The sequence below is a fragment of the Pleurodeles waltl genome, chromosome 6 (assembly GCF_031143425.1).
Source record: "Pleurodeles waltl isolate 20211129_DDA chromosome 6, aPleWal1.hap1.20221129, whole genome shotgun sequence".
Lineage (NCBI taxonomy): Eukaryota > Metazoa > Chordata > Amphibia > Caudata > Salamandridae > Pleurodeles > Pleurodeles waltl.
Window position 1 is genome coordinate 1166540452 of NC_090445.1, and position 19915 is coordinate 1166560366.

Here is a 19915-nt window from a genome sequence, read left to right on the forward strand (position 1 = left end):
TCTTTGCGTGACCCGTTGATTGACCACTTAACCTTGCTTAGCGTCCATTTTTGGTTGCCTTAAAGCTCCTAACAGGACTAAGTTACTGGCCCTACTTCAGAGATGCCTTATAGTGGTGTTAATTCCTCTTTTGAGTTCTTATAGTTTAACCCTTTGTTCCTGCGACATGCATGTTGTTACTGAAATAGCTGCGTGAGGTCCAGTGGAAGCGGATTCTGCAAACTTGTCTCATAGCTTAGTAGTTAGCATTTCCCACTTCGCCACCTCACTGACACTTGTGGCTTCCAGTTCATCTACCAAGGCTATTTCTGAATGGGATAAACACTCTATGTTTGATTGGACACATTTAACCCGTTTGTAGTTTGTAGTGTAGATAGTATTGGAGGAGACTCTTGTTCTGTTGAATTTAGGGACCATCATTGAAAGGACTAGCTCCTGTGGGCAGTGGTCACTCGTGCCTCTGCTCCCTAGATGATATGCGGCTACTTGTTCAAACAATGGCAGAGAGACAAAAGAATAGTCTATTGTTGTAGAGTTGGTTGTTGAGAGTTATGATGCAGTTGGTGGAAAGTTGTCCCAGAATCTTCCATACAGGGCTCTTAATTGTAGTTGATCCAGGCTGTTAAGTAGCACCCTACTTGTTTTGTTGCTCGCCCATGCTTGTTTTTCCCTTGCATTGGTATTCCACAAGTAGAGGAAAGAGCAGCTACAGCTTCGTCCATGGAGGCTCCAAGTAAATGCAGATTTAAATCACCTGAGATGGTGATGTTTGCAGTTTTGGCTGTTTCTCCACTGCTTATGTAGTTCTCGAGCTGATCCACCAGCTGAGTGGCAACTTATTTGAGCTTATGGTGGATGTATATGTTTACAATTATTATCTCTACTGTGGGAGTATTCTCAGGTCTGGCGATTTTAACAGTATTTATGAATGGGAAATTACAAGCAAAGGGTGTGATGTTGACTGACATCGCTAAGGAGACATATATGGCAAGGCCACCCTGAGATGGCCATACTTTGCCTTCCTGACGGCTGTTGTGGAAAAGCACATGTAACCTTCAGGTGGAGAGCCATGTTTTCTGCAACAGTATGATGTGAAAAGTGCTGCTATACTAAAGGAAGTCTTGATCCGAGATTTTAGCAAGGAGGCCATTCACAGTCCATGAGCAGAGATGGATAGCGTACTTGCTTGTTAAGGCGCTTCTTCTTTTGTCAAAGGTTTGTCACCGCGACCCATTGGGATTGCTGATTGTTCTGGTGATCCACTTAGGGTTGTTGTTAAGATGTTGAAGATCTGTTGAAATTTGGCAGCTCTGGTGAAGGTCTGAGATGGTGCTTGTTGTTCTTGAGTTCCTCAGTGAGTGTCCCAGGGCACCTTTGATGACAGAGTGGGCTTGATTGACCAAAGCCTTGGGGTTGAAGTTAAGGTCAGCTGTTAGTAGAGGGTGCGGATACCCTACTTCACAGTGCTCTGTAATGCTTATGCCCCATCACTCGAAAGTGGCTCTTTCAGCAAAAATTGTTTGAGCCATTGATCTTGACCCCCACATGGCCTTAGTCACTTCTTGTGATTATGATACATCCGGGCGAGTGAACTCTACTGCCAGTAGATCCCTTGTGCCCAGATGATATGTGATAACAGCCGGAGGTTGTTACCCCAGTTCAGGATGTCACCCATGCCTCTTGATTTGTAGTGCAGCCGTAATATAAGACTGTTAGTGTCGAAATGCTCGATGGGTGTCTCCGATTTTTGTGGTGAATGATTGAGTACTTCACCCATTATATGGTCCCAGAGCTGTTTTGCTTGTGCCCGCTATCGGTGGCTTGTGTATCTTTTTTTGGCCTGATTATACTACAGGTCGTCATGTTCTCAAATAATCCCTTAGGGAGAGAAAGGTGGATTTTGTGGATTCCTGCAGCGATGCAACGATGGGGACTAGTGAGTTGTGGCATACGAATAGATTGTGAACTCCATTGGCAAGGCACTCTGCAGTTTGCACAACCTGCGCATATCAGTAGCGGTGTTAGAGTTTGGGGGGGATCTCCCATTCTTCTTACTCTATAATTAGTGCAGCTGGTGCTGTTTTGTCTGTTGGTCGTGCCCCCTCGATGGTTAGCTGCATTCGTGTGGATCTGCTCTGTGTTGGCAGTTGATTTCTCGCTAAGGGATTTTTTTATGTTGGAGTGCCCCTTTGTTCCTGGGATCGGTGGAGTCGTTACTGCTTGGCAAGTCTCTGTTGCTGAAAGGCTGGGTTTGGCGCTGGTCCCTAGCTTGAAGATGAGCGCAATGTCCTTGTTTCCTGGAGGTTTCTTATTGCGTCCTTTTCTCCTTTAAGCCCGCCTTTGTTTGGCATTTGTATTTCCGTGCACTGGGCTGCCAAGTGGTTGGGTGTTTCCCAGAGGTTGAGCATTACCGGCTGCCAGACTGAGGTGGTTGGTGTTTCCGTGTCAAGTGGCGTCAGGTGGTTGCCTTATTCCCGAACCTGGTCCCTTGCTCCCTGGCTCCCCCCCACACACACACACACACACACACACACAACGTGAGCAGTAAACCTGTGCCTTAACCAAATCAGATTGTGCCTGCATAAAAAGAAGTTTCAAGTCCCCTAGTTTCCCATAAATTCCTGCTATAAACACTGCCAGTGTATTGAGTAGTGTTAATTGACCGTCCATTTTATCTGATTGTTATTGGAGAGCTTCAACTACAAGCTGCTTAGTTTTTAGTAGGGATCCCCATGCGCTATCTGTGTTTGATTCCCTGGAGTTTGTACTGATGTCCGTTCCTGTTGGTGTTGCACCTTTCTTATATATCTCGCCCTTAACATTGTTATGAATTGTTGAGCAGGGTGCTTTGCTGGGGGTTTCGCTGTGGGCTCTGGAGTGCCCTGAGAGTATGCAGTCAGCATGTCCTTCCACTCTTGTATGCCCAGGTACAATATTATCTCTTAGTCCTCTGCTGTGGGTACTTCCATTACCTTTGGTCGCTCCGAGAGCACTGACGATAGGTGATTTTGATTAGCGCAAATCATTGGAGATGCTTGCGAGATAAAGTCTGTGTGTGATATTGTGTTCTGGATACCTGGTGGCAATAGGTTTTTCTCTTTGATGGTCATAGCCATTTCGGATTCACTAAGGGATGATAAATTATGGCGCTTTTCGTTTTGTTGGAGAAGGTCCATCTCCTGGGACCCTCGGTCCTGCCCGAATGCTACATGGACCTCTGCTTGAATGGTTTGCTCATGTTGCCTTCTAGTCGGTAATGATTTATTTGTAGCTGTAATTTGTCTTTGTCTTTGTCATAACGCTTCTTCCATAGTGTTAGTATTTTGCCGGGGAGGACTATCTATCACATAGGTAGTAGAAACTAGAGGTTGTAGTGACGGCTGCCGGCCCTGAGTGTTGCTTTTACTTGGGTAGATGGCTGATCTGGTGATTTCAGGAAGGAGAACCTTGTGTAGATTTTTGGTTTGAGATCAACGATACAGCGCTTTTTTGCTTCTTCTGAGTTGTCACTTATGCTGAGACTTATTACTTCATTGTCCGCTTCAATCTTGATAAGCGAAGGGGCTGCCTGAGTTTTGGGGTGGTTTACTGGTTCTTGGAGTTTCCTCTTCCGCTTTCCTGCAGCAGTTTTGTTGTGAAGAGATCTTCTTGTTTTTCCCGACCGCATGATTTCTTCCCTTTGTTGCTTTCCTGTAGTTTGTGTTGTTGGGCTATTTAGCTGTTGGGCCTATTCCATTTGTTTTGCCTGGTGGGAACGTCCAAGGCACTGTGAAAGTCTTCATGGCACACCACTGCTTCAGCCTTTCCCGACCAACTTCGATCGGTTTAAAGGTAAGTGGACGTGAAGGTAGGAGGGGAGACTAGTAATTGAGGCTCACAGTGCCCCGCAAGCCGCACTCAGCCTGGCTGGGCCATTTTTGCAGTGGCCCAGGGTACACCCTTCGCAGTGACTGCCTACAGTCGCTGCACTTGCCTACTGCAACCACCTGGCATGTAGGATCAGCTGCAGGATCTCCGGCCAGTGCTAAAATTTACTGTCCACAAGTTTCCAAGGTTATCAAAGGCGGTCAGAAGAGGCAGTCAATGGGGGCAGTTTTATTCATAGAGTTGTTCCAAGCTTTCCAAGTGTTCCAAAGTTTCAGAGGTTTAATGGCACAGCTGCCTGAATGCTGACCAAACTGACCAAGTTCTCAGTCATCAGCCACTATTCTGCTGGCTCCAGCTGTTCTAGCTGCCAAGCCCTGAGGTCTGGATACTGTGCAGGTTGCGTATGGTGGGGGGGCCTCTGCTGCAGGTGTGGTTTTTCAGCATACAAGATATGTTAGAGAAAGGGGTTCTGTGCACCCAAACCCGATCCAGGCCTGTTCCAGAGCAGGGAAGGGTTTGAGGGGCCTGGTCTGAGGGGCGGCGAGGACCTTGTGAATCCAGGTGACCCTGGTGTATCTAAAGTGTTACTGCAGTGTCGCTACGGTGTTGCAGAGGCACTTCCCTGTCTCAGCCTAGTGCCTCCAGGAGGGACGGGACAGCCTGGCAAGACAGCCCTGCGACCCTCTGTTGTGTCCCCCGATACCTCTGAGGACAGCCCAAGCAGGTCGGCAGTGCACGCCTGGCTGTCCGACAGTGCGACTGGTGCTGAGGGAGAGAGCTGGGATAAAGCCGGGGCCAAGCTGGTGCCAGGAGTCGAGGGTCTGGAACCGAGAGCTGGTTCCCGAATGTGCCACAACACTAATGCGCGGACCCCACAAACTGCTTCTGGGGTTCCACTTCCGCTGCGAAAGAGCCTTCCGCTGTGTCTCCTCAACAGCAGTAGGACAGAAAATTCTGCTATCCTGAAGTAAGCGCCAGTGATGCCCTCTGGCAACCTTTAGCACTAGTTAAGTACTGCCATGAAGGTAGTCCCCAAAAGGACATTATGCCTAACCCTTACACTACCTCAACCATTGCCTAGTAACACTCCACGATGACTAAAGTTTGTGGTGCTTCTGTTCTCTATTGAATCTTCGACCTGCTCACATATTTAGTAACATGCTCGTCAACAGGTCAAGCTGTCACTGGGGCCAGAACCACCGTAATTCGTTTGTTAGACTACGATTCTTAAAAATATAAGAATGAAACCAAGTGTCGGACCCAAATGACAGTAAGGTCACTGCAGTTTGTAAAAGAGGTGGGTTGACTAAATTGACCAAATGGGTAATAAAGGGTCATATTTTACCTTAGGAAATCCAGGTGTACCAAGTAGCAATGACCTTGTCCGTCTTCCACTGTATGATATTTATGGAGCATAGATTTAGCTATGAAACATTACAGCTCTGTACAAAGGGTCGGCAAGTAAGAACAGTATTCAAAATCACTTACAAAGAAAGGTTTAGTGGGAATACACATAGGTAGAGGATTATCGGGGGCCTATTGGTTGATTATTTATCTTTGATGAGGAAGCAGGCTAAATGCAATAAAGTGCATAGCAATATCGATGCTATCTGGCATAATGGGCATTGGGGGTCACAAGTTATTATAGTGCCACCTTTGATGGAAATAAAGGCAGGTTCTTCTTAATGTTGTGTAAAGTTGGTTTGGTATCTAAGCCAGATGTGAATGTCAGTTCTCAGTCTTCGGGATAGTTGTGGTTTTAGCTGCATGTATTGTTCAGGAGAGGAATGAAAGGAATGCCTTTACTAGCAATGATGACTAGTTTGTGTGATAGTACTTTTTTAACTGTTTTTTTTATTAATTGCCCATTTCAATGTGCAGAGTTCGTGCTTTTAAAGTGGATGATAATCTGGCTATACGCATGGTATAAAGTTGAATAATAGGTTAGGTAGTTTGTGTGAGTCTACACATAAGTTGATGTTTTTGTGGACTGGCTCGTGTGGTGCTATTTAAAATGTGTGATTTGTCCTAATAATGCTGGTTTGTGTGGTGTTGGTAAGATGATTCTGTAAGTTAAACACCTTTCTGGGATGATATAACTCCTTGCCTGTTAGTTCAGAAACTGTACTTTGTCCATGTAGCCAAGTTTTCTGGCCTACAGAAAAATGAGTTGTTACTGTATTTAATTATTTTATTGTATGCTTTAATTATTTACCCTTTTAAATGTTTGTTCTAATATTTTGCTGTTATCCTTGTTTGCTTCAGTCCTTAAGGCCCACTTAAAAATAAGTTACTTGTGTATTTTGTGGTACTAAAATGTGTGACTACATTTCTTTTGCATTATTAACAATGTAAGTCATCACGTTTGGCATGTGCTTCTTTCCTGATAGAGGCTGCAGCTGACAAATTAGAACATGCCCATCTGGGATCAGAGCGGTTGTGTTGTCATCACTTGCAGAAAACAGGCAAGTTGCAATTCCCAAGCCAGAAACACATTCTCAGAGAGGACTGATGGCACCCCATATCTTAGTGCGTCTCCAAAGCAGGCTGAACAACCATTGCATGGTAATGGGCCCTGGAGCTGCAGTGGTGTCATTGTGGATCAGAGGCAAGGGATTGTGCTGTGCCATGGATCAGTGTTCCTCCCCTTTCTGCTCAATGACATTGATTTGGTTTGCTTAGAGCAGAAACAACTGTTGCTTCCAGAGAACCTCTCCCATGACCTTGTTGTTAATATCCAATGTGCGACCGAGAACAAAAAGAAAGAATATACTAAAAGCAACATTCACATGGACATTGGAGCTGGCAACCCTGACCTTGGAGTCATCGCACTCTCAAATGAAGGTGGATTGCAAAGAAGGGCAAAGCAGCATGAGGCACAACTTCTTATGATGGTGCCTTGTAAAGAGTTTCAGAACACATTTCACAAGCTGTTTAGCAAAGCAGAGAGTTGGTCATTCTCCAGCGAAGAGGATAAACTAGACCACAACGAATTAGAGAAGGACTTGCATTTCCTACACTGGTTTGCAGTACTAAAGACTACACACAAGGGGGACTCTGGTAGCGCTGAAATGAAGTTCATGCAAGCTTCATCCCTGCACAAAGGTGATGTACTGTTTACTTGTGGCTCCCCTTTTGGTTTTTTTTATCCCGACATTTTTTTGAACACCCTTAGCAAAGGTGTTGTCAGTAATGTGGCAGGAGAAGGAAACGCTGTAATCCTGACAGACTCTCGTTGCTTGCCAGGCACTGAAGGTGGTGGTGCCTATACCATATGTGAAGGGAGTTTGGTGTTAGTAGGAATCATTGTTGTGCCCTTATGCTGGAAGGCCAACGAGTGGATTGGTTTGACCGTTCTCTGTTCTGTTAGTCAGATCCTGGAGAATGTGAAAATGGTTTTACCTGTTCTAAGCAGACCTCTGATTGATATGTGGCCAAGGATGATGCTTAAGCCAAAGTTCTCTATGGAATCTGAGCTGAGTTCGAACCTCATTCAACATCTTACTTCAGCAGCAGTTCTGGTGGATTGTGGGCACGTCTGGGGATCTGGAGTGATAGTGAATACGAGGACAGTTTTGACCTGTCGACATGTGGTGAGTGGAGCATCCAGGATCCTTGTTAGAAGAAGATACCAGACAGTAGGCGGGTAAGCTGTTGTCTATTTCGTCACAGTTTATTTCTTTGTGTTTCTCTTCACTGTTGTAAAATGACGGTACTGCCATCTAGTAATAAAGGTGTTAGGTGCTTGCTTGGGGTGCCCTGTATCTCAAAGTTTGCCCTTCTTATCGACCACTGCTCATACGTGCACCTCCTCACTCCCTAACTCCCACTTCCCCAGTAACTTCCTATCAATTAGCCCTCTCAATAACTCCTGTTAAATAGATTACCCCAAGACAAAGTACCCTCACAGTGAAACATCCTTGAGACAGACCCCTTCCCCCAAAGTGAATCTTCTTTAACAGAAACATTTCCCATCATAGTCATTAGCACTTCTTAGTCACTCCCCTCCTCTATGGGAACCTGTCCTGGAGATGGTTGCTTGGTTCAGCCCTCCAGCTTCCTACTGTTCCGTCCGCACTTTGGTGAGGTGTGGGTGATATGATACAAGAAAGCTTTACTACACAATTAACGTGTATTTTATATACACAAGTGAAATATGTTAACAGCTGAAACTAAAATGTTTACTCATGGGCGTTTTTTGTCCTTAAAGGAATGATAGTGACGGGGCAACTGGGATCGTAACCTGAGATATTCTTGATTGTACCCCGGTACCTGTAGCAGTTGCATGAAATGATTAATGTCCCCTTCTAGTAAAATGGGTCTTAAAGAGATGGAACCCTCACAGTGTAGAGTAACACTGTCACCTGCTCTGTAAATGACTCCTTGTAATACGAGAGAAAATTGATTTGAGAAAGTAGGGTAAGGTATTGAAAAGATTAAATGCGAGACAAGAAAGGAAGTTGCTTAACAGGAAAGAGAGCAAGGGAGTAAACAAAGAACGGGGTGAAAATTGATTAAGGAAGAAGTAAAGGAAGAAAATAAAATGGGAACAAAGGAAAGGAAGAAAGAAATGGAGAACATGGGACATAAGGTAAGGAAATGGAGGAATAAAGGCAGGGAACAATGACCTAATATACGTGTTCTGATTCTGGCTTTATCCGTTTGGGCTCATAACTTTGGGCCTTTTGCAGTTGAACTTAGTCTCTCAAGAAACTCTTCTGTGTGCAGAAATTACCAGATTGTGATTCACAGAATGATACTCATAGAAAAATTGAGCTGATAGTTGTTGTGACAGGTTTAGCGGACATGGCGATCCAAAGGGTGGTAAATACCCAAAAACATGCTTCTTTCTGCATCGTATTCACAAACAGTTTGCAGGCACTTTACCTATCCACATAATTCCTCCTGTAAAAAAAAAAAAAAAAAAAAAAAAAACTAGAGCAAGTGTTTTTCTACAATCAAATGTGTTTCTAGGGTAATAAATGCTGATTCATTTTATGGGTAAAAACAAATCAGTTATTGCGCAATATGTTTTCCCTTAGGTTAATAAAAATTGAGCTTTCGGACACAAATAATTTCAGTAGATTATTTGCCATGTTGATGTTGGCAAAGTTGCAAGGAATATACGTGGAAATTTACAATGTGCATAGATTTTTATTCGTACCCCTCTTGGGGTTTGGACATCTCTAAAACTGCCTGATTCTATGTAAGTTCAGTCAGTTAAAGAGTTGTATATTTGTGCATTGTTTGTTAGTGAAGCTGGTCCCTTATATTCCTACTGTTGGTTCCGCTCTGTCAAATTCACCTGTGCTTGGAAAGAGGCTGAGAATCTGTATCAAGTGCTACATTAAAACAGATGTACCAAACCACAATTAAAAAGTTCAAATGTTTCTCACTTTTAAATCTAATATTGGCCATTTCCTTAATATTGTTGTATGTGGAATGCACAGGGTCTTTCTTTTTACAGCTCTTTCACTGTCTTTGCCATTTAGGACTGAATAACAGCAGCTATTAAACAATCAAGTTCTGTTCCTTATTTCCGTAAAGCAATTTATGCTAGCCAGAGTGCATACAGACCTTAGTCTGGCAAGTGCTCCCATAACACAATCAGAATTTTGAAAATGTAAGAATTTCCTCATTTGAGATAGGATTGATGCTTCAGGGTGTTAGTAGCCAATGGGATTGCTTGGAAAAATATGTTGATATTCTAATGAAGGCCTACTTTTGTCATTCCTGTTAGCACTCCCAATCCCCCTGCCCTTCCACCCCCACGGCCACTGCTTGAGCTAGACCAGGGGTTTCCAACCTTTTCTGTGATAAGAGCTACTTTTTATAATCGAAAATCATTGTGCGCTACCAACAGTTTTAGTGTTGTAATAGTGACCTCAGACAAGATTTCATTAGTAAACACCATATTGAAGATTGCCAGCAATGATCCCCTCATTGCATCAGGAGGGTTGCTAGCAGTAATCTGAAAAATACTTTGGAATGCCCATAGTTAGGTAATACATGCCAGCTATGTCTGCAGTGCCCTTGGCCCAGAAGTAATCATATTAGTAATATGTCACCACAAATGATTTATCACTCAAAAATCACCTTTAAATTCTGTCCTTTTTCTCCAAACATCAGCTTATGAGTTCTGAGAATACACACATATTCGTCTTCGAATAACACAATTTTGTTGTACATTTGTTAATTTAACCAAGTAAAATGTTCCAATTTAGAAGTCTGAAAGGTACACAGGAGAGCTACTGATAGGTAGTTGGAGAGCTACCAGTAACTCACAAACCACTCTTTGGAGAAGCCTGAGCTAGACAGTCTTGGAAGCTCAAGGAGGTTCCTTCCTGTTAAACATAGTGAGACCCCAAACGGTTGCATTGGTGCCCCAACTACATCAGAAGTGCACCCCTCTTTCAGAAAGAGACTACTGTCTTCTCTACCTGGGCTTTGTGCTACTTGCCATGGTGACAGCGTGATCAGAGTAATGGGGCATTCCGTTTTACCTGCCTCCTTCTTGAGTTGCCTACAGGTCTCCTTGGTATGAAGTTCTGCAAGTCTCCCTAAACTGGGGTCTTTTTGCTTTCATGGGTGTGGGACATGCATTAAAGCCGCATACGCGCGAGAAACATCAATTCCAACGCAGCACATGCAATGAGGCGCATTGACCACGATACCATCACCACGCTTGTCTTAACCACACATGTGCTGAACAACGCACATGCGTGGTTAAGGCAGAGAAAAGGGGACCGTGCATCAGGAGAGGATGCGGTCAGGTAAGTGGGGCTAGGGGGTTGTTTTTAGAAGTGGGTTGGTGGGGGGAGGTAGAGTTATTTTTTTTTAAGGGGCAGGGTGGGGGTTGGGGTAGTTTTGTTTTTAGGGCGGCTGGGGGTGTCGGGGTAGTTATGTTTTTAGGATAGGTGGGGGCGGGTTAGATATGTAGTTAGAGCGAGTGGAGGTGTTGGGGTAGATATGTTTTTAGGGGGAGTGGTTATGTTTTCGGAGTGGTTTGCTAGAACCACGCATGTCATTCCCAGTCATGCCATTCCCACACATGCCTTTACTAGGCATGCTTTTATAACTTAAAATCATTGTAAAGGTATGTGGGGTAAAGGCATGCGTGGAAACATCGCAGTTGTTGTTCCGACCGCGTTTTTCAGGCATGCGTGGTTTGCGCATGCGTTGTTCCATCAAACATCCCATAAACGCAGTTCTGTATATTGTGGTTAAGCATGAGAATTGTGTGTGTGATAGGTCGAGTGATACTATAAGCCTTAGGTTGCTTATCAGTCACTTTATCTCTTTAAATGATTGTCATCGGTCTGTTTCAATTATTCAACATGAGCCTTCTGAAGAAAGGCAGCCTCGTAAAATTAATTGAGGTACAGAATATATAAACTGCCTCAAAAAAGTTTGCTTCATTAGAAATTACATGATTTTAAATTACAGTGCAACATTGAGATAAAGGGCACTCATGGAAACTGAAGACTTAAGGATTTATACTTCAGTGAGATAAACTGATCAACGAGCAAACTAAGGAAAGTATAGTACAGGATTGTACCAAGTGGGTTGTGTAAGGAAAGGGTAACATTAACCAGTGACTGCTCAGAATTATTTTGAACAAGTCAAGTTTCATTTTCAGTTTTGCAGACATTAATTGCTCGATTTGAAAGAGAGAAGACAAAATGCTTGCTCCTCAGAGAAGTATTCTGAATTAAAAAGTTAGTCTGCAGCCGTGCGGCCTCAGAGAAAGGTTAGAATTGAGTTGCTTTTTGTAAATACTTTGACATTCCTAAGGCATTAGATCTTCGCCGCCTTCTTTTCTGTTTTTTCCTTATGAAGATCTCTACCCTATTTCCGCTCATGTAGGCACATGTTTTTTTTGTGAAAGCGTCAGGAACTGGTTGAAGTGGTGAGAAAATGAGTATTGGTCTTCCCTATTGGACTTAACCCTCTTGGTACAGACATCCAGAAATGTTACAGGGTATAAAATAAACATAGGCAAATCAGAGATGCTAAATGTAAGGCTTGACATAAAGAGGAGAAACATTTGAGATCCCAGGTGGCTAGGTCATTCGTATGTTGGGTACCGGTCAGGCAGTAGATGCTGAGAAGGTCTTTTGAGTCACTCTTTCTTATTACCTGAGGAAAGGGCAACTTCTCCTCAAAACACAGGATGCCACACAATCAAAATGCGTGAAAGGGCACATCCTCAACTTTTTCATCTCTTCATCTTTCAAACCTCTGATAGTCCTAGACTGGACTGGGTCTGACATTCCCAACAACCAATCAGAAAGTATTATTGAAGTTGCTTTATTTGGTTCATACACAGTGTTTTATCAAACTTTGATCAGAAATCAAATGCACTTTCCAAACAGCTGCTCTGGCTGCGTGAATTCACTTGTTTTTAATATGTTTTTATTGTTTTAAACACATACCAGATATGTAAACATAAGCTTATACAAGAGTAGTGCTCCTTGACCCACAATCTCAATATTTGTGCATTTACAAAGGATATTTTATTTAATATAACAATGTGACAAAAAAAATGACACGTATAGTACTTGTACATTCTTACTGGATCACCAGTAGAGTGAGAGTGAACCTTACTTCACTCCTGTATACATCATGACATGCCCAATGTCCTGATCTGGAGTCTTTCCATATGGGTTTGAGGGCCAATAACATCCAACAACTAATTCAGTTAATATCCCTATTATTGGAAATGACCATTTTTTGTAAGGTATTCCCCCAGATTTTGTACTTCTTTTGCTGAACCCATTTTTGATGGCTATAGCACACTTTACACCTACTAAGTAGTGGTAAGATGCTTGGCTCTCCTCACTAAGGGCCATATGTACAAAGTGCCTTTACATTTGGAAATGGACTATTCGCAGAATTGAGCAATTTGTGACCCCAAAAATGCTTTTTTAAAGGTACAAAAGCACAAATTGCTATTTTGTAACATGTTACGGATTCTCAAATTGTGTTAGCGATTCAGTATTTGGTATTTCCAAATGCTGAATTGCAGTGGTATGTACATGGGAAAGGGTCCCCACGGGACCTCTTTCGCTTTGAGAATGTAAAAAAATATTTTTGAGAGCAGGCAGTGGTCCCATGGACTACTGCCCACTCTTGGAAAAATAAAAATTCAATTTCCCAGTTTTCCCTTAAAGAAAACGGGTTGCATTAAAAAAAAAAAAAAAAAAAAAAAAAAAAAAAAGTTTTGCTTTATTAATAAGCAATCACAGACATGGTGGTCTGCTGACCACAGCAGGCCACCATCCTTGTAAAGGCTGTGTCTCAAATTGCGACCTACCTCATTAATATTTATGAGAGAGGCCTGTTTGCGAATCGACACTCTATACAAAGGCACACGTCCCACCAATGTCCATGATTATTCAATTTTCACAATTTATTTCATATTCCTCTCCACATCAGAATTCAGCTTCAGTTCAGGTTCCAGCCACTTTTGCCAACACGTCTTTCGTCTGGGAAATCACCCAGTGACTTCATCAGGGCTGCAATTACATATATACATCATATTGTACACTAACATTTTGTAACATTGATATTTTTAAACAAATTAGTCCACCTTTTGTGAAACATGTGGAAATCCTTAAATCACCTACCATTCAAAATTCCCGTGTATTACGTGACCAAAATCATATACATCCATGTAACCATGCTCTTTATCTTATATGTGATGATAGTCTGTTACTCAAGCACACTCATCATCATCAATAGGCTCAGGTTCATCCTCACTGAGTGCCACCCTGACAAGTGATAATGATACAGATGGGGGAAAAGAGACAAGATTAGGAGGAGCATCTGTAAATGAAAGTACTTTTTTTTTTACAGGAAATGTGGAGGATAAGACAGGGGAATCAGGAACAAAGAAGGGATTTCCCAGGAAAACCAGGAGGGGACAGAGAGGAAGAGGCTCCCAAAGCCGGGGGGGGCATGAAAACAAGATCTTAGGACAAGAGGGTCTAGTAATATTGAAAGATCAGAGACTTAATGTGACTAACTTATCAGATAAATGTTTAACAACAGAAATTATATCACTCCTGAGCAAAGGATTGAGTTTTTGTCCAACTAATAAAGGGGATGTATGTCGATAGAAAATTGACTTGTACAAATTTATCAGACGCCTAAAATTGAAGAGAGTTTTTAAATTGAGACAACAAATGGAACAAGATATAGGAACAATGAAAGAGAAGTTTGAACATAGTGAATTGTCTATACAGGACATCTATGACACTACAGCTTTGATGTCCATTACAGACTATGAGGATCTCTCAACAACCACATCAAAAGTGCTTAATGACTTGAACATGCTACCGGATTTACATATTACAAGTGGTCTAAAGACAAAATCAAATTGGACACCCAGGATGGGGAGTGATAGTAATATTGAAGTTATTCATAAATTGGTAAATAAAGATCTAGATAAACATGTATCCAAAAAAATGGCTAAGAATATCAGGAGCAATTTAGGTCAGGGTGAATGGCGAGCACTGAAACTATTGCAGGAGGATAAAAGCATTATTATAAGACAAGCTGACAAAGGAGGAAATATTGTAGTAATGAATAAGGCAGACTATGATAATGAGACCCATAGACAATTAAGTGATGAGGAGTGTTAAGAGAACCTCCCATTAACAGCCTATCAAATAAGATTAATAACTTACAAAAAATTTGGTACCAACAGGGTCTGTTAGATGATGATGAATACACCTATTTGAAGGTAGATCGTCCAAGATACCCTTGCCTGTATACTCTTCCAAAAATACATAAGAATCTCCCCTTTCCCCCAGGCAGAACAGTGTCTGGGATTGGAAGGCCAACAGAGAGGCTGTTGGAATGTGTGGACATCTTCCTACAACCTTTAGTAGCGAATTTACCATCTTTTATCAAAGACACTAAGCATATTCTAAGTCTGATGGGTGATATACAACTGAAAAGGGTATGATTTTAGTGACATTAGATGTGGTGGCACTTTATACAAGTATAAGACATGAAGTGGGTTTGAAAGCATTGAGACATATGATGTACAGAAGGTCGGCCAGTCTATTAAAAAACACGGAGATGATTATGGACATGGTAGATTTGATCTTGAAAGAGAATGCATTTGTATTCAAGAAGAAATAGTATAGACAAAAGCAGGGAGTACCAATGGGCTCCACATTCTCCCCTTCTTATGCAAATCTCTTTACGGTGTGGCTTGAGGAGAGGTGGATCTGTGGACCCGGAGCAGCGACTTGGCAGACATATATCCTATACTGGGGTCGGTATATTGATGATTGTCTCATGATATGGGTAGGCAGTATAGAACAACTGAGAGAATTTTGAAGTTATTTGAATGAGAATGATACAGACATAAGATTCACTTACAAATATAGAATGGAGAAAATAGAATTTCTAGATGTTGAATTATATATCAAGGAGAATAAGATTCAAAGCAGGCTATATAGAAAACCAACCTCATGCAATGCGATTTTACATGCCTCGAGTTTACATCCGAAGCACCAGATTCATGCAATCCCCTTTGGGGAAATGATAAGGGCAAGACGGAATTGTAGTAGGAACGAAGACTTTGAAATATGCTTACAGGATATGGGTCAACACTTTGAACAAAGGGGTTACCATACACGTGTGATCAGAAATGCACAATAGAGGGTGAGGCGAGTTACTAGAGAAGAGACCCTAATGCCCAGAGATATCAGAGTGAAAGACAGAGGTAAAAATAGGATTAGACTAGTTGCAGACTATACGGAGACCTCAAACATTTTGAGGAAAACAATGAGATATCATTGGAATATTCTCAGACAGGATCTGGTATTTAATGATTGTATAACAGAGAGACCGGAAATTACATATCGAAGGGGGCGATCTTATGTTCTAGTTACCCGAGGTGTAGGAAAAGGGAGGACTGGCTTATGGAAAGAAATCGAGGCTTCTACAAATGTGGTCAGTGTGGAGTATGCAAATGGGCATGGCACGGGAAGAAAGAATTTGTGGATTATAATGGATACAGCTTTAAAATACAGACGAATATTACTTGTGGAACAAATTTTGTAGTTTACATATTATGCAAATGCGAACGTATATATGTGGGAAGCACAATTCGTCCACTTACAGTTAGAATCAGTGAACACCTGAGGGCAATCAAACAAGGGTACGAGAGATATCCGATAGTGCAACACATGGCAATGTGTGACACATGGAACGCTTATCATAATTTAAGATTCTTTGGATTGGAAAATGTATCTGCTGACCCCAGGGGTGGTACTAAAGAGCTATACTTAAGAAGAAGGGAATACTTACGGATAATGAGTTTACAGGCGGTGGAAGATGGTCTGAATACAGATCACGAACTAGAATACTTTCTGGGAACATAGAAAATGGGTAATATACAGTATATATATTTATTGACATGTACAGATTATGTAAATATGTATTAAATATGATTTGGTGTGGCCAATCCCAATGTGATGATTACATTTATATGGGGTCATTAAGGGATTAGAGGTGCATGCATATGATCGATATGAAGAAGACATTGTTACAAAGAGGCACAGTTGCAGTTATACCGGATAGAACACTACAGAGAAACGGATATCATGAAATGAATAAAGTTTAGGGTTAATGCATAACATAAAAGTGTGACTGTAATATAACATTCTCAATAGGTTCTTCTGCTAAAAAATGGACAGACAGGGACACTTTGGGAGTTGAGTCCCTTTTTTATCTCAGTAGGTTGAGGACCGAAAAAACAGAAGACATAGAGAGCGGACTGTTGCAACAAAAGGAAGTACTCGTCTCTGTGCCTACGGATCTGAGGTTATAAGAATAGTGGAGACTGAGAACGGACCAATACTAATAGAGAAAGTGTACTCGCTGAACAGATCTGAGGTTATAAAAATGGTGGAGACTGAGAACTGAGCAATATTAATTGAGCAAGTGTACTCACTGTACGAAGAACGCAGGTGAGCAGACTGAGCAACTCGGTATAGTGAGTTTTACGTGTACTGTTGGTTTACAGAGGAGCTACAGCGACTCGAAAGTCACTTGGACAAGTGGGTGCTGTTCGGAATGTGGGCGGTGTTATAAAAGTAAGATTTAGGTATGAGGGGACTCACGAGTGGTGCAGCCGGAGTAAGTGCAGATACATGGTTTCGCTGTGCATTAAAGAGCGTGGCCAGTATGCTAATACTGAGAGATGATGAGTTCTCACTCAGGGTAAAATAGAAGATAGAAGTGGCAATTATAATAAAATGGGGTTTGGACCAAACCCCAACCACGTATGGATAAATAATGAGGCAATGGAGGGTATATCAACAAGACATGTGTAACGGTCTAACTACGGGTAGTTTTACCCCACAGCATAATAGGCTCAGGATTCAATAGTTACATAACTGTGTGAAAGTGAAAAGACAATACTAACTATGGGTGGAATAATCGGACCGGTTTGGTCGTTGTAATAGAATGATAAGGGTGACTTCAACAAGGAATGGTATTTACAGCAAACCCGAACAGGAAAGGGGGAATATTTACTAGAGAAATTGGAGACTAAAGAACACTTGAAAAAGCTGTGGAGATATTGGGTGAAAAGCATAAGATAAGGACGAAAACGGGATAATAACTAGATACACTAAGGAATGAACTTACAGGTATACCCTAATGGTTAAAAACGTAGTATATGTAAACTTCTATCTGGGATTCATTTCAGGAGATTTTCACATGTATATGCATGTACACGAGGTAACTGTCTCAAAATTATTTGGAATGACTCTATCATCACATATAAGGTAGATAGAGAGCATGGATACATGGATGTATATGATTTTGGTCACGTAATACACGGGAATTTTGAATGGTAGGTGATATAAATGCAAGGATTTCCACATGTTTCACAAGAGGTGGACTAATTTGTTTAACTGCTTCTGTGCCTTGGACGAGGTGATCTCGTCCAAGGCACTGGTTCCCGGGTGCCTTGGATGAGATCACCTCGTCCTGCACCCAGGGGAGCGCTAGCGCTCCCCCCCCATGAGGCCCCCACCCACACTCCCCGGTCGTGGATGGAAGGCCCATCCCTTCCCCTTCCACCCCCGATTTTCCCCCACCCCCCACCCCCCGTGACGTCAGCGCGAGATCGCGTGCTGATTGTCACAGAGGCCTCCTCCTTCGTGCTGGAAGCTCAGCTTCCAGCGCGCTCGGAAGAGAAATGCAAAGCATTTCTCTTCCGATCACGTGGAGGAGCCCGGAGAGGCTTCAAGGGAAGTCTCTCTGAGCGTTTCAAAAGCCGGATTGTAAAGCAATCCGGCTTTTGAAACGCCCACTAGACACCAGGGAATTATTTATTTTTATGAAACTGGCATGACGGAGCAACCCCTTAGGCAAGGGTCGCTCCCTGCGGGGGCATTTTTGTTTAAGGCCTTTTCTGCCTCTATTATTAGGCCGAACTGCCCCCAGGGGGGCAGAAACCTCTAGGTACCAGGGATAAAAAAAAAAATTGTTTGTTTTTGTTTTGTTTTTGTTTTTAGAGGTGGGGAGCGACCCCTTAGGCAAGGGTCGCTCCCCTAGAGGGAAAATTATATTTAGGCCATTAGATTGTCCTATTTTTATGAGGCCAGTCTGCCCCCAAGGGGGATAGAAACCACTAGACACCAGGGAGTTTTTTTTTTCTTTGTGAATTCCACGCAAGGGGAACGACCCCTTAGGCAAGGGTTGTTCCCCTGGGGGGGGGCAAATTAATTTTTGGCCATTTCTGCCCCCCTGTGGGGCAGATCAGCCTATTTTAATTAGGCTGATCTGCCCCCACGGGGGTCAGAAACCTCTAGGCACCGGGGATTTTTTTTTTGTTGTTTTACAGATGGTGAGCGACCCCTTAGGCAAGGCTCGCTCCCCTGGAGGGGCAAAATGTATTTAGGCCATTTCTGCCGCCTTTGGGGGCAGATCGGCCGATATTAGGTCAATCTGCCACCAAAAGGGGCAGAAACCACTAGGCACCAGGGATCTTTTTTTTTGCGCCAATGTCACGTAAGGGGAGCGACCCCGTAGGCAAGGGTCGCTCCCCAGGGGGGGTGGGGAGGAATTTATTTTAGGCCATTCCGGCCTATTGTTATTAGGCTGATCTGCCCCCGGTGGGGCAGAAACCTGTAGGCGCCAGGGCTAAAAAAAATATTAAAAAAAAAAAATGTTTGTTTTTTTTAGAGATGGGGACCGACCCATTAGGCAAGGGTCGCTCCCCTGGGGGGCAAATTGTATTTAGACCATTTCTGCCCCCCCTTGGGGGCAAATCGGCCGATTTTAGGTCAGTCTGCCGGGGCAGAAACAACTAGACTCCGGGGATTTCTTTTTTGCGCCAATGTCATGCAAGGGGAGCGACCCCGTAGGCAAGGGTCGCTCCCCGGGGGGGTAGGGGGGCAAATTTATTTTAGGTCAGATCGACCTATTGTTATTAGGCTGATTGGGGTGGCGGCTACCAACCAGTATGGGCCTGGTTCCGGCCCCACCTCAACTGAAGGGGGTAACAGTCTTTCAGCTCTCCCCGAGCTCTAAAACATCTTATCCCACAGCAAGCAAGAAGGCATTTGATTATTTTGGGTTTTAGTTTTACATTTAGGACATGAGAACTTGGCTTACTCTCAAAATCGTCCCACTTGGAATGGTGAAGGCTGCACTTTATGGACTTTGGGACGCTACCATGTAGAAAAATCCACAAGACCTAGACACATCTGAAAACTAAACATCTGGGTGATTCCAGACTGGTGTGTTTCACATGCACTCCGCACCATTTTTGTACCCACAATCCCCTGAAAACCTCCAACTTTGCTGGAAATCACACATTTTTCTCACGTTTTTGTGATGGAACCTTCCGGAATCTGCAGAAATCCACAAAATTCCTACCACCCAGTATTGTCTCATCTATACCGATAAAAATTCTGCTGCACTTGTCAGCCTAAATATGTCTTTTTGCAAACTGCCCTTTTGGACCCCCTTTGTTCCCCCTCACTATTGACATGTTTTTGGCTCTTCCCTTTCA

General features: G+C 42.9%; 1 protein-coding gene across 3 annotated transcripts in view; it reads left to right on the forward strand.

The window, feature by feature from the left end:
• TYSND1 (trypsin like peroxisomal matrix peptidase 1) overlaps nucleotides 1-19915 on the forward strand; it is a 277196-nt gene that overhangs the window by 27099 nt on the left and 230182 nt on the right. For all 3 annotated transcript variants that reach the window (XM_069240381.1, XM_069240379.1, XM_069240380.1), the window contains exon 2: nucleotides 6258-7513. In XM_069240381.1, the coding sequence (XP_069096482.1) occupies nucleotides 6282-7513 (1232 nt within the window). In that variant the 5' untranslated portion in view covers nucleotides 6258-6281. The remainder of the gene's footprint in view (nucleotides 1-6257; nucleotides 7514-19915) is intronic.